General features: G+C 52.2%; 2 protein-coding genes across 3 annotated transcripts in view; one reads left to right on the forward strand and one right to left on the reverse strand.

Annotated features, from left to right (window-relative positions):
• PSAP (prosaposin) overlaps positions 1-12717 on the forward strand; it is a 33382-nt gene extending 20665 nt beyond the window's left edge. Inside the window, exons 5-14 of one of the 2 annotated variants that reach the window (XM_082424528.1) lie at positions 749-949; positions 1354-1497; positions 3677-3733; positions 7441-7572; positions 8839-8937; positions 9276-9462; positions 9548-9705; positions 10053-10133; positions 10432-10539; positions 11592-12717. In XM_082424528.1, coding sequence (XP_082280654.1) covers positions 749-949; positions 1354-1497; positions 3677-3733; positions 7441-7572; positions 8839-8937; positions 9276-9462; positions 9548-9705; positions 10053-10133; positions 10432-10539; positions 11592-11627 — 1203 coding nt within the window. In that variant the 3' untranslated portion in view covers positions 11628-12717. The remainder of the gene's footprint in view (positions 1-748; positions 950-1353; positions 1498-3676; positions 3734-7440; positions 7573-8838; positions 8938-9275; positions 9463-9547; positions 9706-10052; positions 10134-10431; positions 10540-11591) is intronic. The other variant, XM_082424529.1, reaches the window with a different exon arrangement.
• The window catches only part of CDH23 (cadherin related 23), a 452316-nt gene continuing 450685 nt past the window's right edge, over positions 12539-14169 (reverse strand). Inside the window, exon 68 of the mRNA XM_082424358.1 lies at positions 12539-14076. Coding sequence (XP_082280484.1) covers positions 13750-14076 — 327 coding nt within the window. The 3' untranslated portion in view covers positions 12539-13749. The remainder of the gene's footprint in view (positions 14077-14169) is intronic.

A 14169-nucleotide genomic window follows, 5' to 3' on the forward strand; every position in this document is an offset into this window, starting at 1 on the left:
AACTCATAGAATTAGTGAAGGAATGTAAACTGGTATAACAGTTACAGGTGCTGATTTGATAACTCATGTCAGCTACAAGGATGCTTGACTTTCATTCAGTAAGTATCTGTTATGCGTAAACCATGTGCCAGAGGTTGGGTTTTCAGCAAGGAACAAGGAACCAGGTTTGTGGAATTTGGAAGGACCCTAAAAACCTCCAGTGGGGCAGGAGTGTCCTGAGATGGGACCAAGGTTTTGGTGAGGAAAGCAGGGGTCACATCACGCAAGACCTTTCAGTCGATGTTTCAGGACTGCCAGTGCAGCGGGGAGGTCTTGGCGGGTTTCACGGGGAGAAGTGAGATGATCCTTTTTCAAAGGGGTTGGTCTCGTCTGGGTCCCACCAATTGGGAGTTGCAAGAGGGGAAGCTGGCAGGACGGTCAGGTGTGAGATCTGGTGGGGACGGTGGAGGCGGACAGCTGCACGTGGTCTTAGTGGATAAACGGACGGGACTTGCTGGTGGAGGGGAGGAGTTAGGCATGTCTTCCAGGTTTGTGGCTGGCACCTCCGGGAGGATGGTGGTGGAGCCATTTGTTATAATGGAGCCGTGGGGCCGGCCGAGCAGGTTGGGCGGTTTAGTTTGAGATGCCTGTTAGCTGGGCGTGCGCACGTGAGTCAAGCCAGGAGATGAGGAAAGGGAGAATTCGAAGGCACCAGGTGGCCTGTTTCCTTCTGGGGAGAGGATTTCCACTTGTGCCTCTTTCCCGCCAGAGCCATCCCGGGGAGGTGTGCTCCGCTCTCAACCTCTGCGAGTCTCTTCAGAAGCACCTGGCAGAGCTGAATCACCAGAACCATCTCGAGTCCAATCAGATCCCGGAACTGGATATGGCTGAGGTGGTGGCTCCCTTCATGGCCAACGTCCCCCTCCTCCTCTACCCTCAGGACGGGCCCCACAGCAAGCCCCAGCGCAAGGTAGGCAGTGGGCCTGGCCTCCCGGGGCCCCGTCTTTGGTTGGGTTTGAGCTGCGACACAAAACGGGGCCGGCGTGTGCATACAGCTCTCAAACTGGGGCCTTATTCCTTTACTTGATTCTGCAGTTCCACAACCCACCCTTCAGATGGTTGTGCCATGGAGGTTCTGAAGAACCGGGATATCTAACAGACGCAAAGATTGTTCCCCCTTCCCGTTAAGCTTTACTATAATCAATGCCCACTTGATTTTAAACCTGTCAGTCCCTTTAGAGCCTGTAAAAACACATTAGGAACAGTTCAGGGACTCAGCCCTGGTGCTGCAGTTACGAGCATGTCGGAATCTGAACGCTTAGCTATTTTTAGGAATATGCAGTGTTTACAGACCAACTGCCCCTGTCTCTCTAGGCTGATGGGGACGTTTGCCAGGACTGCATTCAGATGGTGACTGACGTCCAGAATGCTGTGAGGACCAACTCCACGTTTGTCGAGGCCTTGGTGGACCATGCCAAGGAGGAGTGCGACCGCCTGGGGCCTGGCATGGCTGACATGGTGAGCCTCACCTCGTACATCGCAGGATGTTCTGGGCCAGGGAGCTGGGCTGTGGAGACAGGAGTGGGGGAGCCAAGAAAAGTTCACTTCCTGGGGTACCACTTTAAGTTGCAGCCTAAGGGCTTTGAGGAAGAGATGTTCAAACAATTCCCTGTTCCCGGAAAGCAGCCAGATATGTGGTGGGTACTTAAATACTTGGTTGGTTAATTGAGTTTGGATATGTAACAGAACTCCTGGGACAAAAGAGTGGAAGGAGGAGGAGACCACTTTTTTTTTTTTTAAAGCAAACATTGTAATTAAGCCAAATCCTTACGAGATTGATGAGTTTTAACCCCAGGAAATTTTAGTTAACAAGTAAATCCTCTAGTCAACTGGCTTCAATCTACTTCTCCTGCCTTTGTTTTGTTTTTTTTTAAATTAATTAATTAATTAATTAATTTTTGGCTGTGTTGGGTCTTCGTTTCTGTGCGAGGGCTTTCTCTAGTTGCAGCAAGCGGGGGCCACTCTTCATCGCGGTGCGCGGGCCTCTCACTATCGTGGCCTCTCTTGTTGCGGGGCACAGGCTCCAGACGCGCAGGCTCAGTAGTTGTGGCTCACAGGCCCAGTTGCTCCGTGGCATGTGGGATCTTCCCAGACCAGGGCTCGAACCCGTGTCCCCTGCATTAGCAGGCAGACTCTCAACCACTGCACCACCAGGGAAGCCCAAGGAGACCACTTTTGTGAAGACTTTTTTTTTTTTCTCGCAGTCACCACAACTTTTTTTTTTTTTTTAATTTATTTATTTATCTATTTTTGGCTGCATTGTGTCTTTGTTGCTGCGCGCGGGCTTTCTCTAGTTGTGGCGAGCAAGGGTTACTCTTCATTGCGGCACACGGGCTTCTCATTGCAGTGGCTTCTCTTGTTGTGGAGCACGGGCTCTAGGTGCACGGGCTTCAGTAGTTGTGGCACATGGGCTCAGTAGTTGTGGCTCGCGGGCTCTAGAGCACAGGCTCAGTAGTTGTGGTGCACGGGCTTAGTTGCTCTGCAGTATGTGGAATCTTCCCGGACCAGGGCTCGAACCCGTGTCCCCTGCATTGGCAGGCGGATTCTTAACCACTGCGCCACCAGGGAAGTCCATCACCACAACTTTAAGAAACAACAGTAGAACCACTTAGAACCCTGTTCCGGTTCTCAGGCCTGGCTGTTGTCTATTCGTAATTCTAGGTGTGCTGTCCCCGCCGCCAGCAGGGTGGTTGCCCAGGGGAAGCCACGCGCCTGGCTTGTAAGAGGCTCACCCGGGATGCCTTCCTTACTTTGGTGAATGTTGGTCCTCCAGGCTCAGAAACTCTTCGTTAGCCCCGTGGGGGGTTTATGTCTTGGACCCTGTTCCCATTACCCACACTCATGAGACTGATGTCTAAAACGAAAATGCCATTTCGTACCCGACCACTAATAAACCTCTGCAGGACTGGATGTGGGGAGGCCAGCTGTAAGAAGTCCGTGGGTCTGGGATCTAGAGCAGCCTTTCTGGGTGGGAATGGCTGGCTCTGGGAGCTAAGGGTTCCTTTCTGTTGACTTAACTTTCTTTAAAGCCTGTGAGTCTTTTAGCCGCATTGAAGTATCTTGGTATATTTGCTATGTCAGTTGGCTTCCCCAGGTTAACCTCTCTGAGGGCTGTCATATCACCCTCAGTTTTCTCACGTATAGAGACTCCCCAGTCATGACCAGATAGGGTCTGCAGGAAATACCTAGATTTTTATGAAAATCATTATAACTTAACTGGATTATACTGGATTTAAACTTTATAATCCTGTCCAAGAATGTGTGAACGGATTTGAAAAGTAATCTCGGATCGATCGGCAGTGTTATCTTGTAGCCACACTCACTCTAAATTGCCACTGAGTAGTTGCCGTGTGACCTCGGGGAAAGTATGGGCCATGAAAGGAGATTGGAGGACCTCATCTCTAAGGGCTTTTGGAAAACATTTTCAGAACACTTTTGCACACATGTTTTCCTGTAAGGTATGGAGTAACCAAATTGCCATTTTTTATCTTATTGAGACTTGCCCAGAGCAGACATTGATGATTCCACTCTTGGAAACTGGCTTGGTACTCACCTATTGACACTGTTGGAAAGGGTGGGTTTTTGGTGTGTTGTTGTAGCAATGAGTTTCACTAACAGTCTTTTTCTCTCTCCCTAGTGCAAGAACTATATCAACCAGTATTCGGAAATTGCTATCCAAATGGTGATGCATATGGTAGGTGGCAGGCAAAGCTCCTTGTGAGCATTTTTCTTTGTCTCAAACTGTGATTTCTAGGATTTTGAAAATTATATGGTTTAGTTTCCCTTTTACCTTTGAGTACTGAATTGGGCCAAAATGAGCCCTCTTTGACCAGCAGACTGTCCACCTGCAGCTCAGTACCTCCCCCTTGCCTTCCCCAGGTAGGGGAAAGGCTGAAGCAGGCTGACCCCCGGGACTGCCCTGCTGGCTTCCTGGCGGTTTGTTTGCCGGTGCATATGTGAGCTGGCCATCAGATTTCTAGTATCTGGCTTTCATTCTGGGACCCTTGGGAATAGTCTGCTCTGTGGCTAGGCCAGGCCTGAGGATTGCTCTCTTCCAGCCTGAGTTCTGAGGGGGCAGCATCCGCCTCCCAGAGTTGGTCCTGCACTCTGCAGCAGTGTTAGCTGTAGCTGCTGCTTGAGCCCGTAACTCCTGCACTTGCTTCTGATGCATCCAGGTGGTAGGGGCATTCCTTCATTATTAGAGGTAGAAAATACCCAGAAAGCACAGTGAAGCCAGCTAGATCCATGCAGCAAACTGTACAGAGCAGGGAGGTCTGAAGGCATCCTTACATGGGGAAGATGCATTGGCCTCCTGAGATCTAATCTGCAGTGGGTGAGGGGTGAGTTGTCCTTTTCTTCCTCTGTCATGCTGACTTCCTAACTATGTTGAGATTGGCCTACAGTCCTTGAGTTTATTCTCCTTAGGGCCAAATAGATACACATGCACATCCCTGTTTTTTCCCTTGAGATAGGTAACTAAGACTGGAATTGCTGAGTCAAAGGGCAGGGCTTTTAATACACAGGCTTAACCTCGAAGATACTGCGGGTTTGGTTTCAGACCACTGCAGTACAGTGAATATCACAATAAAGTGAGTCAAACGAATTTTTTGGCTTCCCAGTCATATAAAAGTTATGTGTATACCACACTGTGGTCTGTTACGTGTGCAGTAGCATTAGGTCTAAAGAAACAATGTACATACCTTAATTAAAAAATACTTTATTGCTAAAAACCATTAACCATCATCTAAGCCTTCAGTGAGTCATAGTAGTAATATCAAAGGTCACCGATCACACAGCTCACCATAACAAATTAGTAATGATAAAAAGTTGAAATATTGTGAGAATTACCAAAATGTGACACAGAAATATGCAGTGAGGAAATGCTGTTGGAACAATGGAGGCCAATGGACTTGCTTGAAGCAGGGTTGCGACAGACCTTCAATTTGTAAAATCTGTGAAGCTCAATAAAATGAGGTATGCCTGCATTGTCAAACCAGCCTTCCAGGCTGGCATGTGGCCACCTGAGGGCAGATTGCCCTGAGACCTGGGCTGGGGATCCCTGACCCCTCCGGGTGTATTTGATATTCTGACACACGCCCCTGATGTGAGCAGCCCTGTGTCCTGTTCCCGGCTGCTCATCACCAGCCTGAGGTGAGGGCCTTGCAGGCGTGGTGGGCTTGGCTTCTGAGCAAGCAAAGCCCCTCATAATGTGTTTTCTGGGGACCTGCTACTCAGTGTTTTGCCGTGGCGTGTTAGGGACATGGGGATGGTGCACCAACAGGCTGGGGGCGGCGTGGTCTGACCCTTGAAGGAGAGAGTAGCTTTCAGGGTCCCCATGTGCATGCAATAGTAGGAACAAGGTAGGTTGCTGATAGGTGACTGGAAGGGCATTTCACCTAAACTTCTGGTGACAGACATCCTTATACCTGGTTAACTGCTTGATTATTGTTGTTTTAATTTTTTCTTAACTGTTGTGTCCTTTCCTTTCTCTTATTTTCATCTCCGATTTCCTGTTTTTTTGTTCAACAGCAGGATCAGGTATGTGCTGGGAATTTGCTTGTAGTAGTGGTCTGCTGCTGCTTGTTAATTTTGCTCATCTTTTTTTGTACGGCATCATCAGCTCTGACAGATACAAGGAAAGGTTGTGAAAGGCAGGCTCCCTCTCTGTGTTAATAACTTGGCTGGCAAGGGAGCTTCTGCATCTCTCCTGTGTGATTCAGCACTGGGAGGGGTCAGGGGCCTCACTTCCCCTTCACGGGGCCCAGCAGATGAAGCCCACAGAGCCTTGCACTCTGGTCGGAATCAGCGCCTAGCCAGCCACGTGCAGGCCACCAGTGTGGTGGGAAACCATCGGTGGCCTCAGCTTCCTTCAGTGCAGGCCCAGCTTCAGTGGGACACCTTGTTTCTGTCATGATTCAGGAGAGCGTTGCATGTCATTGGTCGTGTTTTTCATCGCCCCAGAAATGCTTCTGCTGCATGAGCAAGTCATTTGCAGATAGCGAGCAGGCTGTTCCCCTGTCTGTTGGATCCGGAGAACTGGAAACAGTCTCTTGATTATGACTTCTGCCCCTCTGGGTGACGGGGTCCTTTGGGTTCTGGAGCCACACGAGACAACTCAAGAGCCAGGCCACTGGTGGCAAAACATGGGGACCAAGCCCCCAGACTAGACTTACCGTGCTAGTGCCCTTTCGGGGTTGTACTGAGCACTGCCCTCCTTTGAGTACTGGCATCCATTTTTAGAATTAAAGATTTTCAAAGGTATTGTGAAGTCTAATAGGAGAGGACTTTGGTTGAAATATTTCAGTTTTCACCTAGGCCTCCTCAAGGAGCTAGTACAGCAAAGCTGATCTGAGACAAAGCAGCCGCACCTCCTGATCTTTGTCCGTTTTCTAAAAAGCTTGCTGTATCTTCAACCCCTTTCTGATTTTTGCCCGTTCTTAAAGCCTGCCAGAGATAGGATACTTCTAGGATATACTTTTCAGACTTCTCCAGCCTTATTTAATTTTAGAGCCTTTTGCGTATTAAAAGATGAACCATAGCCATGAGCTACTCTTTCCCCTTAACAGGGCCCGTTTTAGCAATCCTGTTCCCGCTGCTTTATGGTTTGCCGGTGGGAGCAAATGCCATCAGGCCAGAGCTAGTTGCATTTGTTTTACAAAGTATACCAAAGTGTGTATACTTTACTTGCTCTTGGCCATTGTCGTAGTGAAATGGTCAAGATGTTGTCCAAACTATCTAGTTCTTCTGTGGTTTGGTGTCTGGAGGGGAAAGGGGATCAATCTGGAGACCTTGTGACTTGAAAAGATTCATGACATGGGGAGACTGGGTTTTCTTGTGTACCGTGTGTGTGTGCAATTGTGAACGTAGAATGTGGCTTTTTAAAAAGCCAATATTATTTCCCCTTAATGCATCATTTTAAATGGTCCTGCTACGGAAAGATCTGGTGTGGTTTTATTTCTAACAAACACATTTGGCTTTCTGTTAGTTTACGGGCATCGTAGTTCTTCCTCTAGAAGGAACATGTAGCTTATTACTTCCTCCTGAGGGCGAGCCAGCTCAACTGAAAAACAGGTTCTAGAACAGACCAGGTGTCCTTGGAGTTGATTCGATTGCCCTTGAAAGGTGCCAGGAGTTTTGCTTCCCTGGCTGGAGCAGATAGTGGTTCTGTCTGATCACTCTTCAGAGCTCTGCATGGCCTCCTTCCCCATGTGAAACTGGTACATCTGCATTTGCACAAGCCCCTTTAGATTTAATGTGGAATCTTTGCCTGTCTGGGGGGCAGTCAGCTTTGACACTGGGTCTAGGATGTTCCTCCAGCACCCCGACTTTGTGTGTAGAGCGTGGGACAGGGGGTGGTGGGTTTGGGCCTGCCTCTCACTGCTGCTTCTGTGCTCTTTTTAGCAACCCAAGGAGATTTGTGGGCTGGTTGGGTTCTGTGACGAGGTGAAGGAGATGCCCATGAAGACTCTGGTGCCTGCCAAGGTGGTCTCGGAGAACGTCATCCCTGCCCTGGAGCTGGTGGAGCCCATAAAGGTACCTGGTGCCATTGGTTTATGATGCCCTGCCCCTCCACATTGTCACACCCTACAAGGCACACACTCTTTTGGTTCCCTGCTTGGCTTTTAAAGGTATTTGAGTTTGAGACCATTAGTTTACAGTATCCCCTAAATTGATGCAGCACCCCTACCCTCGTACATTTATTTCCTTGGTTATAAACCCTAGTGCTCATGGGATCAAGTCTACGTTTTTAGCACACCATTCGAAATCATTTTTCAGTGCCCGGCTCCAACCGAACCTTTCCAATATGCTTTCTGTGGCCTCGCCCACCTCCTTCCCCATGCTGTAGCCGTGGTACAAACTTGATGTTCCCAGAACAGGCGCCCAGCCATGTGATGTCTTATCATGTGGCACTTGTGTGCACTTCTTGTTCCGGAATTTCCCATGTCAGCGTCACTTGACCTTTAGCTGTCTCGTCTCCTCCTGTTGTCTGCTCTCGGCACATGTACTGCGTGGACCACACAAGGGTTGTGTCTGGCAGAGTCAGGGAAGCACTGCTGCTGCCCTTCTGTCCAGTCGAGACGCTCAGAGGCTCTGGCCCATCTTGCTGACTGCATTAGTGGCTGGAGAAGATGGAGAGTTATAGCTTGTACTCTAGCCACATGTGATACTTAAATTAAAAAAAAAAACAACATTCAGTTCCTCGGTTACACTAGCCACATTTCAGGTGCTTAGTAGTAGACTCATGTGGCTAGCGGCTGCTGTATTGCATGGCACGGCCAGAGAATGTTGCCACTATCACAGAAAATTATGTTCAACAGTACTGTTTTATCAAAGGTAGGCTCTGGAAAAGCAATCTCAGGCGCTGAGACTTGAAACGCAAGAGCAGACCTGAAACATGTTTAAAACGCTGTCTTCTAGACAGTAGACTAACAAACAGTGAATCCTCTCTGTTCCTGCTCCCCCGTTCACCTCCCCAAAATGAACGCTGAATGATGAGGTGATTGTAACCAAACGGACATTGAATGACAGCTCTTTGGGGTTGGGGGACAGTTTCACTGCTTCTGTTCCTGGTTTTGGGGTGGTGGTAGAGGATTGGGGAAAGGGATGGGTTTCCCACCGTATAGGAGCAGCAGGGCCTGGGGCTTGGCACTGGGAGGAAGCCACACCCCATTCTGAACGCAGCAGGAAGTGGCCTTTGTGCGACACTAGCCCGTCCTGGCCTCTGCCCCACTCCTTTAGAGGAGCAGGACCCAGGAGTGAGGCGAGGCCCTCAGTGTTAGTATTCTTCTGCCCCTTCAGCAGAAGGATCCGGTCCCGGCGAAGGCTGATATTTACTGTGAGGTGTGCGAGTACGTGGTGAAGGAGGTGGTCAAGCTGATTGACAACAACAGGACCGAGGTACGTGGATTTCGGGAAATGCTGCCATCGCAGAGGGAAGCGCTCCTGGCCCTGGAGCCAGAATGGCCTGGTGGGAGGACCCAGCCCGAGTGCTGGGTTTGGCCCTTGCGGGTATGAGACACCAGCCTGGGAGTCGGAACCACCACTTCCCAGCAGCGGATCCCTCGGGGCTGGGGCCGGAGGCAGCCTCTTTGCCCTGCTCTGTAGGTCTAGCCTTTGGGGGAGAAAACGGCACCTTGCTGTTGGTCGGCTCCCTGGTCACATCAGCATTTTCAGAGTCTCTCCCACCCCATGCAGCCTCCCATCTTCTCACATGAGCCTCTCTTCTTGTGTTTCAGGAAGAAATAATTCATGCTTTGGACAGCGTGTGCTCGAAGCTGCCCACGTCCTTATCCCAGGAGTGCCAGGAGGTGGTGGACACTTACGGCAGCGCCATCCTGTCGATCCTCCTGCAGGAGGCGAGCCCTGAGCTGGTGTGCAGCATGCTGCATCTCTGCTCCAGCCGGGGGCTGCCTGCACTGACCGGTGAGCCCAGTGCGCGGGAGGCTGGCCGGCCCCTCTTGGCTTAGGGAGGGCCTTGCCAGCACTGAGCCTGTGCTCTCTTGCATAGCACACGTGATGCCGCGGAAGGACGGTGGCTTCTGTGAGGTGTGCAAGAAGCTGGTGGCCTATTTGGACCGCAGCCTGGAGAAAAACAGCACAAAGGAGGAGATCCTTGCTGCCTTCGAGAAAGGCTGCAGCTTATTGCCTGACCCGTACCAGAAGCAGGTACGCTGTGGGCTGCTTTTGGCCAGAATGTCAGAACCTGCTCGGGACATGCAGGAGCTGGGTAGCTCACCGAGTGTACTGCTGGTTGAAGTTTTGAGGGAGAAGCAGCCATTTCTGCCTCTGGCATGGCGTCCACTCAGATTTTCTTAAAGGTGCTCTGTTGGCTCCAGTGGAGCCACTAGGGGGAAAAGAACATGAGCAGGTGTGGGTAGGTGTGTCACCTGGGCAGGCAGGGAGGCCCTGGGCCCACTGGGCTGGGAAGGCCAGGAATTCTGGTAGAAGAGCATGGCCAGCGCCCTGCACTCTGCTTGGGCCCCCCTAGACCCACATTGCTGTTTCCCTAACAGTGTGATCAGTTTGTGACGGAGTACGAGCCCGTGCTGATAGAAATCCTGGTGGACGTGATGGACCCTTTCTTTGTGTGCCTGGTAAGTGGCGTTGGGCCGGTATGGGTTCCTGAGCGGTGTGACCTGGGAGGGAGGTGCTGCATGGACCCTGGAAGGGTTCCTCTGAGATTCGGGGCCAGGGTCAGAGTCTGGGGTGGTGTGTGGGAGAGCCAGGCGTCCAGGCCCCACCACTTTACTCAGCAACCCTGCCTTCTCTGGAAAGTGCTTATTAGAGCTCTGATTCTAGCTGCTTCTAGAAGCTGATAATCATCTCAGTTTTGAAAAGGATTAGCTGAAAAGAAGATCTAATTCTTCCGCCTTCTTTCTTTTGACCTTATAGAAAATTGGAGCCTGTCCCTCAGCCCATAAGCCTCTTTTGGGAACTGAGAAGTGTGTCTGGGGCCCGAGCTACTGGTGCCAGAACATGGAGTCGGCAGCCCTGTGCAACGTGAGTAGCTCAGTAACTGCTGCCCAGGCCCCCCCCGCCAGGCAGGCAGCTCGAGGGAGAATCTGCTCCAACAGGCTCCTGGGCAGTCAGCTGTACCCTGTCTTTGGGGAGGACTGAGGCCCAGAGGGACAGTTAGGCTTACTTACGGCCACCAGCAAAAGCCGGGCTCACTGCATTCTTGTCTTTGAGGAGGGAGCAGTGGCAGTGGATGTTCTTCAGTGTTCTTTGCTTCCACTTTCTTGCTTTTGCCTTCAGTCCCCTGGTGACAGGGTCAGATTTGCATGAGGTCACCCGAGGGATTGCACAAAGCCCATCGGATTCTTGCACAAGGCCTCATGCCTCTTGGGTCACTCTTGCCCCGGCTGGCGCCCGGCCTGAATCTTCACCCAGGGCCCAGCAGAGCTCTTCTTGAACGGCCTGGGAGTTGGCTCCTGGCTGGGCAGCTACTGCTGGGTGACCCATGCTGCGTTCCTGGGTGGGGATGTTTCGGCTCAGCCTCTGTTACTTAATGTTCCTTTTTGTGCTTCTTCTGCTTCCTCGTGGGGGTTCTTCATGACCAGTAAGCCGGCGTCAGGGCCGCTGCAGGGAGGATGGGGAGGCCCACCCTGCCGAGCCCCTTGCCCCAGCACCCTCACCCTGTAGCACGGTCAGTGGTGGAGTGGATTTCTGTCGCCCTCCTGGGTACCCGGGCCCGTTTCTGAGCTGGCCTGAGCTGGTGTATACCTCTGACTCTTGGGTGAGGAGTTCTGCCTTGGGGGCCTCGATGGAGGGGCTCGGGTGTGTAACCAGAGGAAGGGGGTCCTGGGTCCTACCTGTAGGGGTGCTGTTCATCCACTGCTCTGGACTCTTGCCTTATGAGTCCCCGAAACTCATAGCCACCTACTATCCCCGAGTTTAAATGAGATGCTGTCCCGGGTCTTTAGCATCTGGTGCCATCCCGGCTGATCTGGGACAGGATAGCGGGTCCCATTTTTGGGTGCCGGCTGATGCGCTAATGGGCCAGGGATAGGGTTTGTCACCTGCAGACTAAACTGTTTCCTCTCTCCTGTCAGGCTGTCGAGCATTGCAAGCGTCACGTGTGGAACTAGAAGGCACGGTCCGTCTTAGAGAAACTGCAGCATCTTTTCCTGCTTGTGTGTCTGGGGGAACGAACACACAGATCTGTTGGCTTTGTTGTTATAAAAATAATAGGACCCCTCTCCCTCAGTCCCTTTCTTCTCGCCCTCATCTTAGCATTGCTGTCAGCATGCCGCTGGCGTAGCTGCTTCAGTGTCCCTTTCCTCTCTGCTAGATGGATGCCGACATACCGTACACTGGAGGTCTTTTGAGTCTGTCCCTGCATAGTGGTTACCCGGAGGAGGAGAGGGGGCTCGGGCTGTGGGCATGAGCCAGAGCCTCTTGACTGAGGTTGTCTGTCCGTCCTCCTGGATAGGCCTTGGGTGCTGAGGCCTCTGGAGGCCTGCTCTAAGGAGGGACCTTCCCTCTTCGTGGGCCTGCTGACTGCCAGACAGACAAAGGCAGTTTTGTATGAAAGATGAGAGGCTCAGAATAATTATTAGGCTTTTTAAACAAACAAACAATGTGGTTCTCACTGTAATAGAGCTGCTGGAAGTAGCTGCTCAAGAGACCTGGTGGGGCCGGGCTCGCTACCCTTGGGTCAGCCTTTGATTCGGGTTTCCTGTCTTTCCTGGTTGATGCCCTGTTTGTTTGTTTGGAGTTCTGTGGTTTGGGGTGGGAGGGGGAAAAAATCTGCCTGAATGTAACCTGCTAGCTCTTTGTGGAGGTCCTGGGGGCCTGCTTTTCTGTGTGTGGACAGTGGTGACTGCGTCATGCCTGCTCTTGTGTCCACCCTGCTGCCCAGCGCCCCCGTTGCTCTGGGCAGTACAGCCCCCTCCCCTCTGACCCCCTCCTTGCAGATGGTCTTTTTGACCTGCAAATAAATGTGGATGACAAGCTCCTAAGCCTCTGGCTTCCAGGTAGAGGGGCTGCTGGCCTGGGGCCTCAGCCGTCGCCCTGCCTTCTCTCCCGTTTGGCTGCATCTTCTCCTCCACTTCCAGTTGCCAGGAGACAGACAGACAGCAAGATGTGCAGTTGCTATTAAATGAACTTACTTACCGATTTTTTTGTTTGTTTTGCACTAAAATTTCTGTGATTTAACAATAAAGTCTGTCAACCAGAGGCCGAATGTTTCTGTGACACCTCAGCCAGAAGAGTTTGGCTGCTGATGAGCTCCGAGGCCGTGAACCTGTAAGTGCCCAGCAGTCCTATGGCCCCGTTTGGCCAGAGAAAGAAAATGCCATCTGGTCCTCCCTGACGGACCTGGGGCCAGCAGTGGGCAAGTGGTCAGGGGAGTGCCCCCAAAGGTGGGTCCAGAGCTGCCCTGTACTTATCCCCCAACCCCCCGGCCCAGCCCCACGGGTAGTTTACCAGAGCCAGAGTGACTTGCCGGTTCCTTGTGACTTGCTTTTTTTTTTTTTTTAAATTCAGACCATTCCAGAAACGTTCAGTGCGTATCAGTTGAACAAAACCAAGGGGAGAATATGGAGGGAATAACTTAATTTAAAAAAGGAATACACACGAACACTCTATATTCAAAACCCAAGGGAACATCAGTCGTTTTATGAGCCCGGCACGTTTGGAAAGCCAGTGAAATGGAGAGAATGCCGTTGGCTGACATTGACCGTGTCTGTGTGGGGAAGCAGGGATCACTCACTGCCCCCACCTGGATGTCCGGCCAGGGATGTGGCAGAAATGCACTGGGACTTGAACTGGAGTCAGAGAGTCAAGGCCAGGCAGGGTATGCCTGCTCTGGGCTCCCTCCCCGGTGCTGGACTCCTGTGCCGTGAGGTGGGGCGGGAGGGGAAGAGGGCCGGCTTGGCCTCTTTCGGCTCAGCCTGGGCTGAGATGATCCTCAGACTCCTGGGCTCTCGGTGACCCTCCTTACCTCGTTCTTAGATACTCACCATTTCTGTTTGGTTTTCTTAAAAAAATAACAAATTTTATGAAGGTAGAGATCAGGTGCCGAATGAGCGTCTGGCAAAAGCGGAATCTGAGCAGCTGACGTGGGCCCTGCTGCTGGGCCAACCCAAGGCTGCGTGCCCAGAGCTGCCTGGGGAGGGCCCCTCCCCCCTCCCGGAGGTCCTGCCCCTGCTCTTGCCCCGGGAGGGGTGGGGTTGGGCTGCTCATACCCGTCGGGCTCCCCCCATCTAGTCATAGCTCTGTGATCTCCAGGGGGCTCTCCATGATCACGTCGCGAAGCTTGTGCAGGGGCGTGGATTTGGCGGACTCGGTGCGGGCGTTGCGCTCGAAGGCGCTGGCCTCGGCGGTGGTCAGCGTCTCCAGTGAGCGGCCCAGGCCCTTCTGGTCATCTTCGGGCAGGCTGTTGAGGTCGGTGGCCAGCAGTGTGCCCGTGCTGCCGTGCATCACGTGGATCCCGTCTGGCCCTTTGAGTTCCGTAGGCGGCTTGTGGCAGAAGTGCAGGCTGCCCTGGCCGGGGCTGCACTCCCCTGGCTCCTCTTCCAGCTCGGTCTGGATCAGCTGCAAGAGGCCGGGACCCCCACGTGTTCAGGGCAGGGCCAGGCCCTGAGCAGGTGGATGGCCCCGAGTCCCACCTGCTATGGGCCTGTTGCC

Source organism: Balaenoptera physalus, assembly GCF_965194825.1.
Source record: "Balaenoptera physalus genome assembly, chromosome: 14".
NCBI classification, from domain to species: domain Eukaryota; kingdom Metazoa; phylum Chordata; class Mammalia; order Artiodactyla; family Balaenopteridae; genus Balaenoptera; species Balaenoptera physalus.